Raw genomic sequence first — 22,060 nt, 5'->3', positions numbered from 1 at the left:
AGAATCGTCCATGCTAAGGATGTCCGTAAACACGGAAATAAGCCTTTATAGCCCAAGTTTCTCTAAGACGAAGGAGTAGCGCCTTGAGGGCGCTCAAAAATTTTATCGGCAACGAGCAATCATCTTGGACATAAAGAGTAGCAAAACCTTCCTTAAGAAGACCGGGCATCTTCAAATTCGAATTCAACGAAATGTCGAACAACAGATGTAAGAAGCCGCCATGACAGGAAGAAGTGGAAAATCTCGTAATGGCTGCGGTCGTGCTAGCGGCACCGTCCGAACGCACTTGAACTGCGAAGAAGATCAGAAGGACTGACAGCGGATGAGCGTACTGGCAGGACCGGGTTAAGTATATTCCCGCAGCGGAAACACTATCGAGAGACACTATGCTGCCATTCTACGGACGTCAGACGATGCTTCCAGGACCATATTCGGCCAGACGGTCGTGAAGGCGTCGGGAGATTAAGCTTCCCGGTAGCACCTTAAAGGAACATCAGAGCAAGACCCTGAAAAGCGGGAACAGGAGAAAAGAACGTGTTGGTGGCGCGAAACGCCACTGACGCGTACCAGTGCGGGTCGAACTCGATCTGATACTGGAAGTTCGAGTTTTACCGGTGGCAAGCGCAACTTTAGTTGGAGCATCCAAGTCACACACATACCGTGTTCCGTAAGATGGAGTGAATTTGGGAGGCTAAAGTGAGAAATTACTAGACAAATCCACATTCGCTAGAAAAGGGAGTGGACATCATCCCATTCTGTCTTACCATCCTCGTAGTCGACGAAGTCCGATTATTATATTGAGACTAGGTTCGTTACCTCAAACTCTTGGGTCGTCCATTAGTACGAGAGACTGACGATACATCTCTACAGTCTTTGGCGACTGACCAACCGTAGATATGTGGTTTCAGGTGATTAAGAGTCGCGGGCTTTCGTATCCTTGTTCGTGAAATGTCCCCAATGGTTTCCAGGACTGAGATAAGCTCGGGGGTTGACGCGAAAATGGAACTGAGAAAGAATGCTTGTATTGGTGGTGGACGCAATTGGAGAAGAAAACATTGCATTTTATACGTTGTTCCTGTCGATAATGTTCCGCTGGTTGGTAATACAGGCGGGTCAACCAAGCATACTGAGAAGAGTCGATGGTAGTTGTCACTGGTGAAAAATGAAGTCTCAGCTGTCAGAACTCATAGATGTGAACTTACCAAGGTCCAAACGCCATCGAATATAAGGATGGTCATCTCCAAACACCATGATCTGTTTGTGCTCGAGAAACCAAGATTCAAAATTGGTTCCAAAAGGTTCTCTGGCAAACACTCGACCTACAACGAGGCAGAGCGATTGATACCTGCTGCATTCCACAGGAATGCTATACACCGAAAGCATTTGAAGCCAGAAAACACGGACGTATCTCAACTCAATCCAAGCTCCTAGTAATGTTCCGATGTGGAATAATGTATATTCTCGTTCCCAGTCCGGGAAGGAAGAAAATTTCAGGTCGCAGACCAGTTTGATCACTCCCCCTTCAAGGAGAGAAGTGATGGATTTGATTCGTTGGTCGGTTGATTATGCGGGATCAATGATGTTGAACAGTATGACAAACTTCCTGGTGAGAGGATTGATGTAACTGACAGACCCCAGCTGAATGACCTGTTTGAACATTGGAATATCACAGCATTGGTCAAACGGAGTGACCAGAACATCAGGGATAGCGGCGAACGAGCTGACAATGACCAGCTACTGTCGAGAACGGTACTGGGACTACAAACGTAATGGATTGATGAGCCTGTTGTGCGATTTCTTGACAAGTAAAAGTGACGCACAAATTCGAAAAATCGGTTCTACAGCCACGAGTCGATCGCGTCCGCTGGACTGGCCCTTGTCTACGATACGAAATCACCCGCAGGCTACATCCTACTACCCTGCTCACCTTCTACGTCCCTGCACACCCAGATAGGATAATTACAAAAGGCAGCTCTCTTCAGCGCCAAGCAGTTCTTCCTGGCGAACATGGGCGTGATCCCAACCTTCACAGAGATAACATACCCGACGTTCTTCCCGCTGCTATAATGCTTCCTCGCGGTATTGACGATCCTTCACCTCCGCTCCTTCTCCCAATCGTACGGCCTCACAGCCTCTTTCTTCAATACAGTTTCCTGCGTGAGGAACCCGTTCCCGGCAAAGTTCTCCGCGGAGCCAGTCTCTGCATCAGGGATAGGGAGGACGTCGGATTCGATGAGGTGTTGTTGATACCATCGATCATGGGATCGACACGGACGGAGAAGAGGTGCTGGTGATACTAGGCGTTGACATTTGGTGCGACGGGGGTTCCATATTTGTTCTTCTCGCCATCTTGAGCGACGTAGACCTGGAGAATACCAGTTTAGGCGGCTGTTTTTGCAAAGTAATGCACCGTAGACCAGAGAAGAATGAGGTTAGCGAGTGGTTTTCTTTTTTTTGCATATGACCTGATTTTCTACCGCTTCAGTTTAATACCATGAGTATTGGAGCAACTCACAAGGGCGGTTTGGTATATATATTCCATGGTAAATAGGTTTGAACGTACGGGATACAAAGAGAGGTCACGGCAGCGTCAAAATCGAACCAGCATGAAGCACGGAACTTCCGGGCCGTCCCCAAATTTTCTTCCTCTCGGAATTACTACTACAGTCTACTGCGCTCTTCAGCGTCTGGATATGTGACGCGGAGGATATGAAAATCGCGAGGGCTCTGGTTAAATATGTCTTTGGTATCTTTGGTATCTTTAATTCTCTACCTTTATACCGCCCTTGACTTCTTCTGTCCAACTCTGTACCTTCAGACTTCTCCGGAATCCCTTTCATGATGTGCCCCATGAAAACCCTCTACTCTGCGCAACATACTCAACAGTGTAATCACAATGGTACGAGACTTCATGTCCACAGCTTATGGCTATGGCCCCCGCCATGCCGCCGCCGTTTCGTATTGCGACCTTGTGCTGGTTACCAATACCAATATCAATACCGCGTCCTGATCATTATTCAGAAAAGCACTGCTATCTATACTACGGCAGGAGACGGCAAAATTCTTGCCATAATGGATAGCACAGGACACCAATGGGTACTTTTGTTTCTTTTTTGATTTGCAAGCTCACATGAACTTGGAATAGCCCTAATGAGCACGGACAACGAAGCTAACGGAACTTTTCATACAAAACGCGCCGATTGTTGATCTTACTCTTAGCAACACTACGCAGAAATCAGTTCAGGGAATTTGATCTTTACCTCTGAAGAGAAGGGATCTCGGTCCCATGACGCCCGTTCGTGCCTTTTTTTTGCCCACACGGCTTCGTTGAAGGTATCCGAGTCCTGAATATCTATCTCTAGACAGAGTTCTGCAAGGATAAAGCTCTGTACCGGGCATCTTCAGACGTCCTCTGTGAAGGCAGATAGTCTGCCGTATCATACCGTATCTGCTTCTTTGATATCCAACATGATCACCTCGTTTTTAGGGTGGGAAACACATCTCATGATCACCGTCTGTCACGGTGACATGAACCCATACCTCGGAACAATTGTCCTCTCACGGTTGCCTCTATTTAAGTCGTCATCTCGGACAGTAGCATGTTCAGCGTTCCAGGCATCGCACTTGTCACAGGAGCAGGTCTATCTCTGCTCGTTATTTCTTTCTGTATCCTTTACTCACCTCTTCACAGGAAGCGGTATTGGGAGAGCGACTGCTCTCGCATTTGCCCGGGCGGGTGCATCAGGTTTGCACCTAACCGATGTAAACCGTGGACGCCTGGAAGAAACAAGGAAGGACGTCACAGCCGAAGCTACAAATCCGCACTTCAAAGCCTATGCATCTGAAGCCGAACTATCGAAGGAAGACCAGGTCGTCCGAATGGTTCAGGAAGCTGCAGACAACTTTGGGAGAATCGATTACGCTGCTAACATCGCTGGGGTATGCGTGTTCTCTTGGCTCGGATTGAACTGATGAGTTACGTGATAGATATCCGAAAACTCTCCTATGCCGACGGCTGACACCCCTCTGGCTACCTATGACCGGATCAATAACATAAATGCCAAGGGCGTTTTCCTTTGCATGCGTGAACAGCTCAAGGTCATGCGAAACCAGGAAGCTGTTGCTCGCATTCCAGGGAGGCCAGGCGTACGTGGTGCCATCGTAAATATGAGCAGCATGTACGGTTTTTTGAGCGGCAATGGGTACACTAGCTATGTTACATCCAAGCATGCAGTCATAGGGATGACAAGGGCTGCCGGTTCGTCCTCTGTCAACATGACTTCACCAGTGTGTAACACGGAAAACAGCTGTCAGCCACAGCGTTGACGATATTCGCGTCAACGCGGTCTGTCCAGGATACATTGACACGCCATTGGTAGACAACATCAAAGAGCATCTTGACCTCCGCACCTTCCTGGAGGGAGCTGTCCCGATGAAGGTGGGTCAAGCTTCGTATGAGAGCTTCAGCGTATTGATGGTTATTGCTAGAGGCTCGGTATGGCAGAAGAAATCGCAGATGTGGTCGTCTTCTTGTTGAGCGAGCGTGCGAGCTTTGTCACAGGCCATTCGTTCATTGCAGATGGTGGTGCTTCCATTGTATGAAATAAGTTTGTTCTGGTACAAAATGCAGGTATTTCAAAGTGCTACACGTTCTTGACTGCTGTTATTCACTAAAATTCTGTCCGGGTGCTCTAATCGCTGTCTCTTTCAATCACACCCAACTTTGCCACAAAGAACAGTCATTGAAGGGGCTCGCAGCTTCGTAAAATACCGGGTAACGATGCATCCACCATTCTCAAGTCGGATGCGATTTTGGCGAGCTTGACCGAAGTAGCCGAGGCCTAGTGCCGCAGAGCGTAGGGCTTTTGCTTTATCTTTTGTGATGAGAGCACGCCTTGATGAAAAAAAAGAAGAGTACTGGATAAAGGATTCTGACAAGCCATTGGAGGATGGGGAGCAGATTAGGATAGACATGGTCCTAGAGGTGGACTTCATCAGGATCCTAGAGCTTGATGAATATATCAAGAAACTAATGCCAGCTCTGCTCATTATTAAGTACGTTCGTTATTCAGTACTTGGCGGATGACATTCCAACTACTGAATAACGAACGTACTTAATAATGGCCAATGAGCAGAGCTGGAGTGCCTCCATGTCCTCAGGGATTACTTCATACCGACGATGCTGTTTGTCCACATATATTTCGAGTTTGAAGAAAGGAGATTTAATTGTCTATGAAAACCAACGAGAAATATCAAGACTCTGAATGAATTAAGTTTACTTTGTGATTGAGGGCAGGTTTCAGCTAATTGTATTCTTTTTCTTTAATTCTATATTTTAGTAGTGATTTTTGTTCATAGATATTTTCTCTGATTTCCATCCAGGGATTCAGTGAAGATTTGTTGAAGGAGACAGATGATATTCGATGCCAGTCATGATGGATTACTTATTTTATACACGCTCGTTAGGTACATTTTCTTTCCTATACTCCTATACATCTACCTGACAGTATATATACCCCTTAGCCACATCAACAACCTCAGTCGTTTCACTCTTACTGTGCTGACTAAGGTGTGCTTCTTAGCTACTCTACCAGTATACACTTACTTACCTACTTTAACAGTTCTTACAATGTCATTCATTTACCTTTAGGTATGGTAGACTATCAATACGGTCGTTTCACTCTTACTGCACCGACTGAGTTCTTACAACGTCGTTCATTTACTTTTAAGATTGTCTCCCCGAAAATGTATCGGCTGCGCAATCCATATAAAGCCTTTCCGAGTTTGACTTTCCGTTCAATCTTGTCCATGTCAGGCAATTTTTCAACCCTGGCAAGGCCAGCCTTTTACTCATGATTTCTACCAAATCTTAATTCACATACTCTTACATGAATTAAGATGTGGTCGGTCGTGTGGTAAATGACGGGACGCATTTAGTGAACATAAAATACCGGCCATACTGACCAGTTTGGGCGTGGATTGTACATTTTCCGCGCATCTATGAACTAGGGGTTTTATGGATGCGATGGACGTATCAAAGCATTGCAATAGATGCTGACACGGCGGAAGGGTTATCTTCTTTTTTGAGTAAAATGAAATTTTCTCTTTCATCCCGTGGACGATACCAAATTCCTCCTAGATCCCCCTTTCCATCATCCGCTGAAGTACGGCTCTCAGGCAATGAATTTATTTAATTATATTTTACAGCTCGTAATCACGTGTAAGTTGTCGTCACTTCGTAACGTTGAAGTCCGTTTGACTCTCCCACTTCAAGTTCAATGTTGCCATCCTAATAGAACTGATAATTCCAGATATACTCTGGAACATGCAATGAATATGAGTTTTCGACATAGCGTTAGTTCTTATTTGAAACAAATCGTAGTTAGCGAGTGTGCAGACCATGCTGACGACTAAACGACAGTGACGGATGGTTTGTCCACGGCCACCAGGGCGGTAATCGGTGTGCTTCCATAGCACACCGTTGTCCTCCTCGTGAATGCAACTGACGTTCTTTACTACGACTGCACTCCCATCATGTGCGACGTACGAACCAGGCTATGAGAATTGTCAGATGCCATTATGTCACTCGGTGCACTTCCACATACCAGATAATGAATCTGACCAACACAATCACATCTTAATGATAATTCATTCGCCATCGTTCCCATCCCATACTCACCTCTATGTGATTTATGGGACTGTGTCGGTTGTCATAGAGAACGGACTTACGAATCAAAGGCAAATTTTCTGGGATGAGGGTATTCCGGAGCCCCATATGGTACAACCATCTCAGCCAGTGACAAATGATACAGGATTAGTCTTATTTCGCCGTTGCCATTATAAATGATAGTTGAAAGGGCAATACCTTCACGATGAGTAAATCCCAGAATGCACCGTCAGCTTGACATTGCTTATATGACTGGAATTTTTTTCTTACAGATGTGCATCTTCTAATTTTGCCATTCTAACTTGTGACCATTCATCTTAAAGCTGACACCCTCATGATGATGTGCAGAGGCTTAATGTCATCTCTAGGCTTGTAACCCCCTTCGTTATCCTTCATGATACCCGGAAGGAAATTGAATCGCCACCCAACGACGGTAGTGGTAGACAATCATTAGGCGCGTGATCTGAGGGAGGGATCCAGAAGCTGGGGATATGCATTCGACGATCATCAAGATAGTCGATGTAGATATGAGTCGTATGTCGAGGTGGATTGGGGTCACAGAATATCTTTCGAAGCAAGGACTCTACCCCTTTGTTGGCCGCGACAGAGGATTCGCAGCTTCTATCCGGCGTGGACCATAACAGTCTTTGTGGCATGACCATGTATTCCACTCTTGCTGTTATGGTGCGGCAGAGCATCGGGTTAGGGATAATATGCATCGACCTGACAGTATACAGTTGTCCTTTGTTGTGGGCACAGAGGTGACCTCTTTCATGATGGAAGACCGTTAGAAATGAAATTGCAGGTCGTAAAAATTTTCATCCGCTCCTCATTGTAAAATGGATAGGACCAGAGTTCGGCGAGAATCAAGGAGACGAGCTCAACCAGAAGAGCCATGAAGAGGTTAGAAGTTAGAGAAACCAGTATATGGTGAAGTAACTTCCAAGTCTGATCATGAAGTGGTTGTATTGCGCGAATAATCAAACTTATAATGCTACTTTTAATCTATGTCTACTTATACAAAACTATGATACACCATTGTTGATTACCAAGCATGAAGTAGAGACGAAGAGGGAATAAAATGAAGCAACAACCAAACAAGTTCAAAATCCTACACCGGAGCATCAAGGCGGAAGTGACGAGTGGTCGACCATTATGCCACTTATCCGATTATAGACTGCTTCCGGGAATTGCCTGTAAAGAAAAGAAAAGAAAATGGTCATTCTTCCGCAAAGGCATCACAGAAGGAAGAAAAAACTGACCTTTGCTTTAACCGCTCCAAAAGGTCGAGCGCACGGTCCCGGTGTCCCTCTCCCAATTCCGCGCGGACCATAGCTTCCCACGTAGACGGCTACGGAGCATATAATAAGTTTGTTGTGGAAAGCAAACCCAACGAAGCGACTCACCTCCCGGTAAACGGGTGTACCGACAGCCACAGGCCTAGATTCCAGAGGATTAAACGGCGCATGATTATTCATGGCAGCCATTCCTTGCGCTGGATCAGCCATACCCTCAAACACCTCCCTCGCCTTCTCGATATCACCAACGACCGCGTACGCCCTGATCAACACATTCGCCACGTACGCAGTCATGTGCACGCTCACGATCTCCATCTTCTTGAGGTACTTGGGGATAAGATCCGACCGACGGTGCACAACCAGTACGTTGATCATCGCTTCGAACACCGTGGCGTCGTACAGACGGTTACTGGACAGCATAGGTACCCGATCGAAGAAGGCAATCGCCTTGTCCAAGTCCTTGAGTATGCATCCGTATGCATTGATCATCGCCGCGATATGGTTAGGCTCAAGACGAGCGTGCATCGACTTGTGAACAATGTCCAAGACTTCTTCGGCCTTGACGATATCATGGGGATCAAGCATATACACATCGATGAGCAACTAAGGAAAGGAAAGGAAAAAAAAACCATCAGACGTTGCATACACCAGAGGAAAGTACCGACATACCTTGTAAGTATAACTCGAAGGACGAACGCCGGCCTTCAACATCTCTTCATAATAATAAAACGCCCTTTCCTTGTTCGGCTTGGTCATCGTATAGAGCTGCATCATCGTGTTGTACGGAGGGACTCGCGGCTTGAACGAACTCCGCTCCGTCATCTCCTTGAACAGCGTCTCCGCAGACACCACATCTCCAACCCGCGCGCACGCTCCAATGACAGCCCCATAGGTGATAGATGACACAGAAATACTCGAAGCCTTCATCTGCGTAAACAATTCCAACGCCAGATCGGCTTTTCTCGCTTTCGCCACCTTGGAGATGATGTTGTTATACAGATATTGCGAGGCGCGTACACCGCGGAGCTGGGACTCATGGAAGAGCGCAAGGGCGTTAGAGGCGTCATCCGTGGTATCCTTGACGTAGTAGATCAAAGCGCCATACGCATCTGGCGACGGAACGGCCCCTTGCTCCAGAATACGCCTACGGTGCACATGAGCAGCTTCGATCTCACCCATATGTGCCAGGGCATGAACCATGGCATCCTCAATGGCAATCCAAGACTGGAATTTCGACGGATTGGTGGACTCCAGCGGCGGCTCCCTCACCTGCACCAGGTCATACACATGCTTCATATCTCCCAATCGACGCTCACGCCCGAGAGCAGTGATCAAAGATGCCGTGACGAACCGATACGGGAGCTTATTTTGTTGGATTGCTTCCATGAAGATTTGGAACGCCTCGTCCACAGAGTTGTTCTCCAGTCGAAGGAGTTCTCGCAGCGTGTCAGAAAGCTGTTTATCGTTTATCCATGAGACAGATGCTGGATCTGTGAGGGGCTGTCCGGTCTCTTCGAGCATAGGCGAAGTAGTAGCCGTCGTCGTCGGGCTCTCTAGAGAGAACCCTAAACTGGCGTCATCCTCGCTCACTTCGCTCGATGTCAACGACTCTCGATATCTGGAGAGCTCCGCCATAAATGAGGGACCCAGTGACTCGAATACGCTCTCCACCTTTTCCTCTCCATGCACCTGCAGTGCAACCGAAATGACCGTCTTCACCAGCGACGGAGACATCTTGGTGAGGACTGAAAGTTCAAAGTTAGGGGAGCAACGTGTCAGATCACTCAACAAGTCCAGTAATCCCTTGAATGCATAGTCTCGAACGAACGCCTTTGGAACAGATGACGGCATCACTTCCAGACTGGCCGCGGCCTGCAGGACGACGATCCAGTCGGAAAGCTCCAATTTGGATAGAATATCGATTGTCTGGAGGCTGTATGACTGAAGGAGGTATGTTGAGTAATCCACTGGATATGTGTACCGCACTATGGGAGCCAGCCGAGCGAGTGTAAGCGCATCCTCGAATGGAATTTGGCCCTTGTACCTGGAATAAACAGCCGTCGTGATATTCACGAGATGAGTCTTCGTAACAGCAGGACGAGGATCATAGCCGGTCTGAAGGACGTGGCGAAGATGGCGCTTACAAAGCTGGATAGCTTCTCGTAGCCAACCAAACTGCAGGTAGTAGTTCCATACTCTGTCCCAACCGTCAAAAGGAAGGTATTTCGTATCCTGAAGGGTAGAGAGCGTATCCAGTCGTCGCTTAATGGCCGCCTCATTGCCTGGGTCCTTCGCCAAGCGCTCGATATCGCGGATATTTGCAACGTAAACATATCCTTGATCAACGAGACGAAGCTCTATTTTATCCCGCTTGCCGATGCTAAGAGAGTGAGCAAAAAGCACATTCAACTGCTCTATACGGTTATGCTGAACCAGGGCTTCGATCATGAGACGCCAGGTGAAAGCGTCTGGCCGTGTAGGAGTGAGCGTTGATATGTGTGTTGCAACGGGACCATGGGGAAGATTAACGATTTGCTCGAACCAGTTCCAAGCCGAATCTATGTCGCCGGCCGTAACGAAACCTTGTATGATGGTTGAAAATGTCGAGGACGAAGGCGGGGGTGGCAGATGACCGTAGAAAAGTGCTTGGTACACTCCATGTGCCATTTTCATTTCGTCCTTCGGAGTCTGGTTCGCGGCGGCATCTAGCATCTCTTCCAGGAGAGCGACAGCCAAGTGTGGCTCACCGCACTGGAAATAGGCAGTTATCGCCGAATTCCAGACATATATCAGGTTTTTCCGCGCCGAGTTATCCTCTTTATCCGTCCAAATAATTTTGTGGGCATTGGCCAACCTCCGGAACTCCCTGAAGACCTCCTGGACACCTGCAAGATCTTTTGCTTTGCCGTAGACAGCGATCATCCACTGAAAACAGATAGCAGGTATTGCCTCTGCATTTTTCTCCAAATGAGACCATATTTGGATCGCCCCATCAACCGTACCGGGTTCATCACCGTGATATGCACATGATCGTAAAAGATTCCGATAGACGAAGACGGGGATCTGGTTGCTGGGGTGAATCTTCATGACAGAGATGGCGCGGAAGAGAGCAAGAATCGACGGAAGATTGGCCTCATTGCGGAAGAGTCGAAGCTGGTTGAGGTCCTCCTTGGCGTTGAACTTGATGGTGGGATTTCCAAGTTCGTTCCACTTTTGGCGTTGATGAATGCCCTCGATGGCCCACTGCAACTCGTTGTCACGGTCCGTGAGGGCGAGAATGAGAGTAACGTATGTCCGGTAGTTGGGAACGAAACCGCGCTGAATCATATCATTGTACGTTTCGAGGAGAAGAGTGAGAGGTTCACCAGGCCGCCGTGTGAGAAAGAGGGCTTCGACGGCGGCATTGAACTCTTGGATAGTTGGAGTGATAGTGGTTTGACGGAAATTGAGTACAACGGTAGCCGCGGCGCTTGGGTCGAGCGACCTTGCATCCATGAGACGTTTGTAGTCCTCCGTGACAAAAATATCGGGTTGGGGCTTGGGTGACAGCAGCGGCTCTGGGAGAGGACTGGGATCATGATCCTCAGGAACTAGAGGTACTGGCGGTGGGAGGTCTTCGGGAGTACCATCGCTAGCAGATATTGCAGAGAGCGAGTTGCTCCTGGAACGAGTGGTGACTAGAGACTCTACCGGTGCTGCAGCAAAAGCATGCCGGGACCGTGCATGGAGCTGTACAGCCTTGAAGACACCGAGGGACTCGGGTCGCTCAGCAGCGACGAGGGGCGGGGTGCTGGTGCTATGACGCCTAGCACGTCTCGTCGTCGTCGTCGTCGTCGCCGTCGCCGGCACGCGCTTGACCGGCAAAGGTTCATCGCTGTCATCTGTCTGGGCAATAGAGACATCATTGAGCGCAAATGGGTTGGCCTGAGTCACGGCACGGCCAGACCCCTTCAACAGAAACTGTCAGCAATAAAAACGGAAGCTGAAACAGATATCGACGTACATGGTAGCTGCGACTGCCAGTATTACATCTCGAACCTCCTGAACTGGGACCATTTCCGCCGCGATTCGAATTAGGTCCAGAATTCGACTGGAGCTGAAGAACGTTTCTGATAGTATGCGACTGGTTCTGTACAGCAGTCGCTGCTCGAGAACCAGAATGTAGTAAGGTAGTGGCGACTTTCGGCAGCATGGCCGCAGGCTACCCTAGCTGCGTCGAGGCAGCGGAATAAGTAATCCTGGCGGACGATAGATGGGAATTCTACAGCCGTCGTCCCGCGCGTATACACGGCAAAAAAAACTCGGTAAGATCAGGAGTGGGGAAACGGGAATACCCGTTGATGACAAACGTGGGGCTACCGGCCCGGAAATAGCCGCACCTTCAAACCACAGCCATGGCCGATGTGGAAATGCGTGCACGTACCCTTTCGCTGGTCCTCGCACTCAATCTCACTCTTTTGATAGACAGAATCCAAGGATGATGACTGGGTGCGAATTGAAAGCAACGATGGGTTTTCTTTTCTAGTTCGACGACGCGTCGCCAATATCAGTGGAACCATCAAAAATTCTCTTGACACTGAAAGTACGCTATCATTCTTCACTACCATATTTACAGCTCTAAATACTCTACAGGTGGCTTCTCGGAAGCTGAATCCAAAACATACGTAGCGAGAGAGTATCGGTAGGTGTCGAACTGCAACATCATCGACGCTCACATTCACCTATCCCCCTCTCAGTGGCCTCATCATCCAAAAACTCTTGGAGTACATGTGCTTCAAAGCTCACTATGATAAGGTTGGTCCCAAGGAGGAGGTACCTGTGAACGAGTTTCTTGAACGAATTCCCGCCGAGATTGTATTGGAGCTGTAGGTATTTGGTGTTGTCACACCATCATTTGCTCATTACACTCTTTCAGGCTTCTTGCCGCAGATTACCAAGAAAGTTAGTACTCACCTTTTTCTTCATAAATGAATGAGCTAAATCTACGCATAGTGTAAACCATACCGTCGTTTGTGTATTCGGCTTCTGTACTACGTGTAACATATCCAGCGGCATGTGCCCATGGTCGTATCTGTCATCTATTTCTCAGAACTCCCCAACAAGGAAACAATTTTCTTACATTAGGATCCTCAAGTACACAATGTTGGTCGACCTCCTAGATTTCGCGTGAAGGTCTTAGTCATCACGTTCCCGCCCTTCCTCCTACCACCACCGCTTTCTCCGCTAAAGTTACACCGACAACGATAACGATGCGCGGTATGTCATATTTCGCGCCGTTCCACGCGTCATAGACACCCCTGCCCTATATAAACACTTGTCAAACCGCATCGTCTCTTCCTTCCCTTCTTCCTTACCCTCCACCATGCCCACAAGCGAGGGCTACATATGCCTGGGAGCATCACAAACGTCGTGTCTCCGCCAATGCTGCTGTCAGCAGTGTACCAGTAATCTCTCGTCGGCGTCGCTTGTACCAAGTCAACCTCGACGATCACAAACGTGCCATGCACGACGGGTACAATGAGGTCATGGAAGAGGGATATCTACACAACTTGATCTTTCTATCGAAGCTGTACTTGATGTACACGTCCTCGACACCGGTCTGTCGTCTGAGCCATATTATTCTGGCGCATATACTCACCCTTTTCTAGTCGCTTGGTACATCTAGATAGAAATACACGACTATGTCCTTCCGAGGGCGCATTTGGTGGGTATTGTGAAAGAACACCATTGATGAGTACGCGCGCACCATGTTCGACGTCTTCCAACATTGCATCGTCAAACACATCCTCGGCACATCATGCATCAAACTCCAAGTCACTTCCTTTCTCAGGCCGGAATAGCCCGAAGCCATTGCCTCCCTTAGATTCTATTATGTGATTTCGCCTCTGGCAGGGATCCTACGAAGCTTTTCCTTTGTCTGCCCAGCGCTCTCCCCGTTTCTTTGCCTCTTCGACTGTTGAAACTGCCTTCTAGGACATCACAAGGGCTTTAGCAGCTCTGTAGGCAGAGTGGATATTGACGAATATGCGGTCATACATTTCTGAGGTGTGCTGCGACCCGCATATATGTACAATCAACTATGTTAATCCCATCCACCCACTTGGGTATGGGGCTAGCCCGTTCGTAAACTGGTGTTTGATCGAGAGTAATAAGACTGTCAGGCCGGATTTCTACGCAGGGAAATGCAATTGCGCACAGCTCACCGAGCCAATGTGGGACTCGATGCCTGCCTCGTGGTCTCCCACGGGTTGGCTCCAGACCCACTAAAACCCCGTACTGATCTATCCAGTCATCCGGTAATGACTTCTTATCCTTTAACGTACCCCTTCATATGAGCAGTACCATCCTGTGCTTCGTTACCCTTGTCCTGTACTTTCGAGGGTTTGCAGTCAGTCTATCAGTCTCTGGTTTATTGATTCAAGCCAGCTATTCCGAATCTCGTTCGTGCTATGCCACTTTGATGGGCTGTCGTCTTCCCTAACGATGCGCCTCTGGCATCTAATTTTCTATATAAAGTGGGTCCCCTCTACCATTAGCATCCTATAAGGCTTGTAGCTCCCCTATCTACTGATCCTTCCAGATTATAGATTTCTATTACGGTCGCTCCTAGGGCCACACCAAGGGTCGGTTCTATCCATGTACCACCTCTCATCTCCCATAGCTCCCGGGTCGTGTCCCATATCTGTACAATGTTGCACTCTATCAGAATATGTTCCATTGACTCGACTACTCCGCACTGCAGGCATAGCACGCTGTTTGCATATTCGGGTCCCAGCTGATCCCAGAAACTCCCAACCTTGAAAGCATTTTGAATGATCGCTTTCCACAGAAAACCTCGCGCTGGTTTCGGTACATCTTTACCTCGTATGGACATTCATAGGAGTTCTTACTCAGCCTTCTTTGAGCCCTAGTCACGGGAGAGGCCAGCATCCGCACAATCCGATTCGTTGTCCAAGTAGAGACGGAGCATCAAGCAGCGGGAGTGTCATCGTCATCAATAGAGCTCATTGCTATTCTTTCCAAGGGTGCACCCCAGTTTCCTCTCCGTCACCCTTCTACTTCGAATCGCGTAGGTTGGTCGTTGATACCAACATCTTTTTTTCGATTCAAGCTTCATTTAGACGCGTCTCCGATGCGGTAGTGTGGCCACATCGAACGTTACAACAGCCCGTCTGTCGGCCTAGGCATATTTACCTTTGCGCTCTGATATCTCTTACATCTATCAGTGGTTTTCTTCCGGATCTCCGTCATGGCATCCTCTCAGAGGCCGGGCCTTGACTTTTGCATCCCATACAATTATGCGTCACTATTGACAGCGAGCATGGCTCTCCGTCAGCGCCGGTCTCACGGGTGGTTCTATTCTGTTTGGATCGCATTTCAGTGGTTTAGGCCTTCGTTTTAACAGAAAAGTTTAAGTGGTCAGCGCTATCGATGACTTTTTTGTTTTCCATTGGCTCTCGTGTGGAGGTTACGTGGCACTAAAATTCATTCTTCATCAGAACGACGTAATCTTCAAGGTATCAAGAACTCTTCATCCATCCTTGAAGTGCCCAATGCCCATAGTATTTTTTCCAGAAATAGTTCACAGTTAGATCCGGATTCCTTTACTTGTCAAGGTACAGAATGATTTACTAACTGAGAATTGTGTTAACTGTAAGGAGTTCTTCCGCATTTAAGTCGTTCGTGGCGTCACTGACGTGATCTCATGATGCCCCTTATAGGGTGTGAAAAATTCCTGCCTGAGTATATCAAGGCCGCTTAATAGTAAAGACTACATTTTACCTTTTATAATCCCTCCCTTTCCTCTTGTCGTCGTCGTCGCCGTCGCCGTCGCCAGCATACGCCATGACCGTCAACCAGGTTGTCCCAGCTCGTCGTCGCCGCCATTCCGGATCTGGTCACCGTGACCTGTCCCACTTGGTCAACCCCGACGAACTTGATCCACCACCGCGACCCAAATCCAGCCCCGCCGAACGCCCACTGCAACGCCGACGCCAGAAAAGTCCTGTTCATAGCTCGGAATCTGAGCCAGAAGAAGAAGCGCATGACATGCAGATCGATGAGGATGCGAACCAGGACGGGAGCGAAAGCAGTGCTTGTGGAATCACCATCATGAAAAGAGCGACGACGACGACGGATAGGCCTACTCGACCGCTTCCTGTGTCAAAGACGAAAAAGATCGCTGCGCCAACACCGCTCAGGGGAGAGCCCTTCGTGCCCAACCCCAACCCGCTGATGCTCCCTGTGCAGGCGCATGTGCCCAAGGGCATAGCAGCTGCGTCTCAGCGACGTCTTTTTGTCGTGTTGGAGCAGGCCTGCTTGGAGGCTTATCGTATCTCGAGCGGGAGTGCAAAAGGCGGCAGACATGGCAAGGGAGGCGAGGGCGACGTCAAGTATACTTTGCTCAACTGTGATGACCACCAGGGTATCCTTGCCAAGACGGGAAGGGATATCGCAGATGCTAGGCCTGATATTACACACCAGGTGCGTCTTTTTTTTTTTTCCTGTCTTTTGTGCTCTGATTTGTTCATTTTTTTCCGTGTGATTAGTGTCTGTTGACCCTGCTGGACTCGCCGTTGAACAAAGCTGGCCTTCTTCAAGTGTATATCCACACTGCGAAGGGCGTGCTCATCGAAGTCAATCCGCATGTGAGGATACCGAGGACGTTCAAGCGGTTCAGTGGATTGATGGGTGCGTCCTCCTTTCTCTGTTTTTTTTTTTTCTTTTCGTTACACTAACATGGGAATTTCATTCAGTCCAACTCCTCCACAAATTATTTATTCGTGGTGTCAATGGTCCCGAGAAGCTGTTAAAGGTCATCAAAAACCCCATCGTTGACCACTTCCCACCCAACACCATTAAACTGACGCTATCGGGTGACGCGAAAACGCAGCGCCTTTCACGATACCTACCTACGCTACCTCAAACTCATAACATTGCCGTTTTCGTGGGCGCTATGGCCCGTGGACGGGACGACTTTGCGGATGCGTACGTTGACGAAAAAATCAGTATCAGCGAGTACCCATTGAGTGCTAGTGTTGCCTGCGGCAAGGTCGAGAATCCTCTTTTTTCTTCTTCTTTGCATTCATTGTCACTGACTGCGACCTCTTTTTTTTTTCTCTAGTTCTGCTGCGCGCTCGAAGAGCTCTGGGACATTGTCTGATCGCAGTCGGTCATCTCTGTCAATTCACTCACTCATTTTTTATCATGCTTTGGCTTTGGCAACGATTGTATCCCTACATTCTGCATTTCAACTCGCAGACCAAATGTACTTTTACACTCCCTTGACACCCTTGATTCCTTTACTCACACGTACCGTACCGACATCCCCCCTTGTTTTCATATCTATCCGCGCGCTTTTTCTCCCTGTTATAGATGTCGGCTTTGGCTGGTGACTCAACTCACTGCTTGTACAAGCCTGTTCTCTTTGGGATACATATAATATATTTCCGCTAGTTTAGTCCTGTGATCAATGATGACGATTGTACACCGGAGGCGTCGAACCGGCGTATTGTGCCGGACGAGCCGAACATCCACCTAAAACAGTTTCGGCTACATCTACTATGGCACCCCCCTCAGTTGAGCTCGTCTCCCTGATTCTCGCTGAACTCTGGGCCTGTCGATTTTTACACGGAGGAGCGGATTAAAAATTTCAAGACTTGCAATGGTCTACCCCTCATGAAGGGAGGTCAATTCTGTGCACTCGTGGATTCCTTTCTCCGACAACAAAGAACAACTGTACAGGTACCATCAGGCGTCAATGCTAACCCGATGCTCTGCCGCATCACCATAACGGTTATAGTGGAGTACGTGGTTGTGCCCCAAATGAAAATGGTAGATTGGGGTCGACATTGCGGAGCCTCCAGAAGAGTAGAGTCCATGCTTCGAAGGGTATTCTGCGACCCATATCTATGTCGAATATCTCGATGATCGTCAGGTCTGTATCCCCCCATTCCCCTTCCCTCCCCTCCAGATCACGCAGCTAATGATTGTCTATCAATGACATTATCCTCGTTGGATATCTTTTTGTTTTTGGAGACAAGAGTTTTTCTCAGTCACTGTGGGTGTAGGGAGAGTACGTGTTGACCGGCGACGGCGAGTGGGCTATCTGACTGTCATGGCCCCCCCACCCACGATAGTGAGTCGTCCTCCGAGTTCGAGTCGCGACGAATGGCGACGCCTCGTTTGCGTTGCCCCACCGACGTCGTCGACGAATTGCCGACCTCTGAGGCTGTCGTATGGCAGCGATACAAATTTCCGTTTCGGGACGTACGGTGCGTCGGGTGATGTTTGGGGATCGGTCATGTCGGCTAGACAGACCAGACCGTATATATATATATCATGCTCGGCTGTGACGCTCCTCTGTACTTCGTACTAATCATCAAGCCTAATTAGCTTTCTTAGGACTCGTGTTTGCCACGGGGCTCGTAGGAACCCATTTTGATTCCTACACCGGCAGACCGTCATGGATGTGTTTGGGGATGACCACCCCTTGTATGTATTCGAAGCTTGATAAGGGGAGTTATCTATGAGTTTATGACAACTGAGACATCGTTTGTGCCAGTGACAACTATTCTCGATATGCCTGGTTTGCCCGCCTGTGTTACGACGGAAACTAATATAATATGAGAAGCGCCGTGTTAAAACGCAGTATTCCTCCTCTGATTGCATCATCACTAATCCGAGCACCCTTCGCATCCCCCAGCCCCGGAAGTCTTTGAGAATTTCACGCAAAGGGAGTGGGGTGCTATGTCATCGCCGTATACCTGGAATCACATATCCACAGTTGAGATCAGTCGCCAATGACTTAGATAGAGATCTGTTGCCACTCTCTTTGCAGCATTGTAGCAGACTTTTGAGGTTGGAGAGCTTGGGGTTTCATTTAGCAATCGAGACGTCTTGCCGAGCCGACCAGGGGGATGACTCGGATAGCACCGATACGCCCGTTTGTAGCTTCTGCGATACACACTTCAACTTGCGTCCCAAACTCACCCTTATCTTATAGAACACGGTACAGTGCGATTTATGTGTCAGACCTGCATCTTTGCGGGTTTGGCAGTTTGTTCTCTTCGCCTTACTCAGGTAACGTTTCTTTATCTAAATAAACTGCGACAGGTTGCACTTTAATTCCCCATTCGACCGTCTCATGTTGAACTTGACATTGACAACCGTCCGGCGGAATGAAGTACCACTGACGTTCAACGAAAACAGATCGCGTCCAGAGATGAACTTGAAGGTGCTGCATACGATACATGCTTTGATTATACACACACACCACAATTTCCTTTCCATCACGAGCTTATTCTATTCCGCACTCAGAAAAGACGGAATACCGCTCCTCTCCGGAACAGCTGAGAAACCGATGAGCATGGCTATGAAGATATCCGTGAGTTGTCCCTGTTTGTCCACAATGTTCAACGCTTCGCAGATGACGATAGCAGACCGGTCGTAATAGAGTGGCTGAGCCTTCTTTGGTGATAGAAGCAGTCCCAGAGAATGCGAAGACAATCTTGCGAGAACCGTCATGGCCTTTTCACCGCACTGGAACATCATCTTCCTGCGCTCGTAGAGGTCATCGCAGTACGTATCAGCCTCCTCCTCCTCCATCGTGATGTCATCGGCTGCGTCCTCCTTCCTGTCCTGATCCTTATCCTGAGCGTCTCCTTCGGTAGGCCGTGGCGCTTCTAAGCATTGCATGATCAAAAAAACAAAAACAAAAAAAGTACCCAGAGTGAAAAAATGAAAGTCTCTACCTTTTGGCAGAAGGCGATATTTAGCGCCTCGCGCATCGTCCAGCCACTCATCTCGGATAGCATATTCCAGGAAATGAGGACGAACAGACATCTTTGCGCCGGATGTCAGGTCGAGCACGCGCAGACGCATGCTATCATATAGACGGCTGCTGGAGGCCCCGAGGTATTCATTGGAGATGAGCTGGAAGATGGAATCGCGTCTGATCGCGTCTATCTGGCCCCGTACGGTTGTATTCGTACGCCAGTCTGCAGGAAGGGGAAGAAGGGTCGGCAGGAATTGCTCGGCGGGTACGAAGATGCGATCCTCAAGTGCTGCTGCGAGTTGTGGGTCATAGTCGGAGTTGCGAGAATCCATCGCCGTAGCAGAGATACTCGTGGTGGTGGTGGTGAGTGGTCAAAAGGAATTGCATTGTATCGGTGCCTTTTATACGTCGATCATCGGGGTGGCGCCAAGATAGGCCACGTGTCCTGCACGTTCGAGTGAATTTGTGAAATGACAGGCACTTGCTTAAGTTTACAGCTAATTAGCATCTTAAGTTTGTACTTAGATAGCGTCAGCGACAGACCAACGGGGAATTAAAAGACCAATGCTCGTAGAATCTCTACCGCACGCTCACGGAGACGATACCGCGTCGAGTGGAAAGAGTAAGCTGATCCGCAATGGCGCGCATACCATGAGCCAATGTAGCAGTGATTTCACCATCTGTAAGGCTTTCTGGCATCACGACGATCTCTATCAAACGAAGGGAACTCATTGCCGCGCAGGCCCTGTCCAGCTTCCCCCAAACCGAATAATCGTCTGAAGGAAGATATAGGGAGTCGTAGTAGACATGAAACGCAACGCGGTGGATATCGCTGTTCTTGCAGTGTTCCAAGTTTTGGATCCACCATTCGAGGAGACCCAAGTCGGGGAGACCGGCATTGGGGTCGGGTCTACTGTGATGGTCCCATATGCGTACCGTAATTGAGTGCAGATGACGGATGTTCAGAATCGGAAGATCACGGTGCACTAAAAGGCCATTCTCAGTTGAACCGGGGAGACTCGTGAAACGGATTTGACATACCATCAGAATCTCTAGGTATATGGAGGACTGTGATGTTTCGAAGTATGCCCAAGTCCAATTGGACCTTCATTCTGAGGATATGGTTGCGGAAATACAGATTAATGTCAATTGACCGAGCCGTGTTCGCAAGTGCTGGACAGAGAGACATGATTCGCTCGTATTCTGTTGGTCGAAAGTTTCCCGAGCAAGTGAGAGACTGCACCCGGGTATCATGACTACCATGCCGGCAAACATCGTTGCTCACAAAGTCAGTCTCAGAGAGACATAGCTCCTCCACGCGACTCGACAACAAGGAAGATAGGATGCATATCGAGGGAATAATGGTGCCATTTAATGTCAAAGATCGAAGGGAGGAAAGGTTGGATACGATTTCCCAGAATGATGAGCCCATGCTGCTCCAATTGGTACAGGAGACCACGAGCTTCTCCAATCGAGGCAGGGATTGAAGAATCAGGTCAGGGGAGACACCACCTTCTTCTCCGGGTGTGACTCCGATGAGCGATTTGACTGAATGTAATATATGTGGCGATGAGTGGCATAGGTTGTAGAAGGATTGGCGCAGATGTGGGGTCCCGATGTCTACTTGTCGGAATAGATGCTCGCGGGCTCTAGGAAGGAACGAGCGACAGACGAGGGAACACGACCGGAGTGTGGGGATATCAGAGGGCAGAGTATCAATGATATGGTCAATCAACTCTTGAGGTAGTGGAGAAGAAGAATTGCTCTGTATCTAGAAGGAAATGTAATCTCGGTGGTCAGATGGACCCGACGAAGACTTGCCTCTGTTTCCATACTTGTTAGTTGCGGATACCGGCTCAGAACGTAGCAAAATGGTAGAGCGTTGAGGAGAATCAGATAAGGGGACCCTGGATGATCCCATTTAATGACGAATAGGGAAGGTAAGGCTCACGGCATACGGGAAGTAGCAAGCGTCGGGGCTGGGCTCCGCAGAGTAAACCTCGCCCGATGTCAAAGACTCCCGTTATCTGGAATCTCTGGATCGCTTGTAGGAGTGAGAATTTACGTGCAACGCACAAGCAGTCGTTGACATACCACATGCTACGTCCTTTGGCGCCTTCATTGTCAGTATGATCATCCCATCGTTGCCCTTGAACGAGACAGGATATAGCGCCGGAATTCTTATCTCGTGTCATGGAGCTCTGATGGTTTTGATTAGCAGGTCGCCATGTATGTCATCGTATTTTTTGCATTCGGGCTGTCCGGCTTCTTACTAGAGTGGAGCGAGCGGTATATTCCCGTGTTTGAACAGGTCATTCC

At 48.6% G+C, this 22,060-nt stretch overlaps 9 protein-coding genes across 9 annotated transcripts; 3 read left to right on the top strand and 6 right to left on the bottom strand.

Annotated features, from left to right (window-relative positions):
* Positions 1 to 13: 13 nt before the first annotated feature.
* On the bottom strand, positions 14 to 1,383 carry BT62DRAFT_1006391 (uncharacterized protein; the record flags this gene model as incomplete). The annotated part of the gene is made up of 7 exons (XM_043177245.1): positions 14 to 331; positions 402 to 481; positions 535 to 691; positions 765 to 803; positions 861 to 1,018; positions 1,069 to 1,152; positions 1,203 to 1,383. 7 exons carry the CDS (start codon positions 1,381 to 1,383, stop codon positions 14 to 16), a joined length of 1,017 nt encoding a protein of 338 aa, XP_043039670.1.
* A 640-nt stretch (positions 1,384 to 2,023) lies between these two features.
* On the bottom strand, positions 2,024 to 2,629 carry BT62DRAFT_156661 (uncharacterized protein). Its single transcript, XM_043179877.1, has 3 exons — positions 2,516 to 2,629; positions 2,418 to 2,465; positions 2,024 to 2,365 (listed from the first exon to the last, which is right to left on the bottom strand). The coding sequence occupies exons 2-3, from the start codon at positions 2,458 to 2,460 to the stop codon at positions 2,094 to 2,096; spliced, it is 315 nt and encodes a 104-aa protein (XP_043039669.1). The 5' UTR covers positions 2,461 to 2,465; positions 2,516 to 2,629; the 3' UTR covers positions 2,024 to 2,093.
* Positions 2,630 to 3,599: 970 nt separating this feature from the next.
* Positions 3,600 to 4,602, top strand: BT62DRAFT_981005 (3-oxoacyl-reductase; the record flags this gene model as incomplete). Its single annotated transcript, XM_043189557.1, has 5 exons — positions 3,600 to 3,639; positions 3,692 to 3,939; positions 3,988 to 4,258; positions 4,308 to 4,438; positions 4,489 to 4,602. The coding sequence occupies 5 exons, from the start codon at positions 3,600 to 3,602 to the stop codon at positions 4,600 to 4,602; spliced, it is 804 nt and encodes a 267-aa protein (XP_043039668.1).
* Positions 4,603 to 6,231: 1,629 nt separating this feature from the next.
* Positions 6,232 to 6,788, bottom strand: BT62DRAFT_1076552 (uncharacterized protein; the record flags this gene model as incomplete). The annotated part of the gene is made up of 4 exons (XM_043179232.1): positions 6,232 to 6,555; positions 6,606 to 6,617; positions 6,680 to 6,698; positions 6,730 to 6,788. The coding sequence occupies 4 exons, from the start codon at positions 6,786 to 6,788 to the stop codon at positions 6,232 to 6,234; spliced, it is 414 nt and encodes a 137-aa protein (XP_043039667.1).
* Positions 6,789 to 7,613: 825 nt separating this feature from the next.
* On the bottom strand, positions 7,614 to 12,270 carry BT62DRAFT_950194 (uncharacterized protein). The gene is made up of 5 exons (XM_043188138.1): positions 11,969 to 12,270; positions 8,635 to 11,913; positions 8,074 to 8,568; positions 7,930 to 8,018; positions 7,614 to 7,861 (listed from the first exon to the last, which is right to left on the bottom strand). The coding sequence occupies exons 1-5, from the start codon at positions 12,155 to 12,157 to the stop codon at positions 7,792 to 7,794; spliced, it is 4,122 nt and encodes a 1,373-aa protein (XP_043039666.1). The 5' UTR covers positions 12,158 to 12,270; the 3' UTR covers positions 7,614 to 7,791.
* A 50-nt stretch (positions 12,271 to 12,320) lies between these two features.
* BT62DRAFT_156308 (POZ domain-containing protein) lies at positions 12,321 to 13,208 on the top strand. Its single transcript, XM_043179876.1, has 6 exons — positions 12,321 to 12,380; positions 12,430 to 12,547; positions 12,598 to 12,646; positions 12,702 to 12,830; positions 12,881 to 12,906; positions 12,958 to 13,208. The coding sequence occupies exons 1-6, from the start codon at positions 12,360 to 12,362 to the stop codon at positions 12,960 to 12,962; spliced, it is 348 nt and encodes a 115-aa protein (XP_043039665.1). The 5' UTR covers positions 12,321 to 12,359; the 3' UTR covers positions 12,963 to 13,208.
* A 2,992-nt stretch (positions 13,209 to 16,200) lies between these two features.
* Positions 16,201 to 17,128, top strand: BT62DRAFT_895773 (Nep1-domain-containing protein; the record flags this gene model as incomplete). Its single annotated transcript, XM_043183230.1, has 4 exons — positions 16,201 to 16,449; positions 16,515 to 16,656; positions 16,722 to 17,017; positions 17,090 to 17,128. 4 exons carry the CDS (start codon positions 16,201 to 16,203, stop codon positions 17,126 to 17,128), a joined length of 726 nt encoding a protein of 241 aa, XP_043039664.1.
* A 2,050-nt stretch (positions 17,129 to 19,178) lies between these two features.
* BT62DRAFT_932528 (uncharacterized protein) lies at positions 19,179 to 20,270 on the bottom strand. Its single transcript, XM_043186371.1, has 2 exons — positions 19,719 to 20,270; positions 19,179 to 19,649 (listed from the first exon to the last, which is right to left on the bottom strand). Exons 1-2 carry the CDS (start codon positions 20,071 to 20,073, stop codon positions 19,270 to 19,272), a joined length of 735 nt encoding a protein of 244 aa, XP_043039663.1. The 5' UTR covers positions 20,074 to 20,270; the 3' UTR covers positions 19,179 to 19,269.
* Positions 20,197 to 21,688, bottom strand: BT62DRAFT_156250 (uncharacterized protein). Its single transcript, XM_043179874.1, has 3 exons — positions 21,563 to 21,688; positions 20,783 to 21,512; positions 20,197 to 20,727 (listed from the first exon to the last, which is right to left on the bottom strand). The coding sequence occupies exons 1-3, from the start codon at positions 21,572 to 21,574 to the stop codon at positions 20,321 to 20,323; spliced, it is 1,149 nt and encodes a 382-aa protein (XP_043039662.1). The 5' UTR covers positions 21,575 to 21,688; the 3' UTR covers positions 20,197 to 20,320.
* Positions 21,689 to 22,060: the final 372 nt, after the last annotated feature.

This window comes from Guyanagaster necrorhizus (assembly GCF_019112545.1).
Source record: "Guyanagaster necrorhizus MCA 3950 unplaced genomic scaffold BT62scaffold_13, whole genome shotgun sequence".
Taxonomy (NCBI): domain Eukaryota; kingdom Fungi; phylum Basidiomycota; class Agaricomycetes; order Agaricales; family Physalacriaceae; genus Guyanagaster; species Guyanagaster necrorhizus.
The sequence above is the reverse complement of the archived record's forward strand: the minus strand, read 5'-3'. Positions and strand labels throughout refer to the sequence as shown.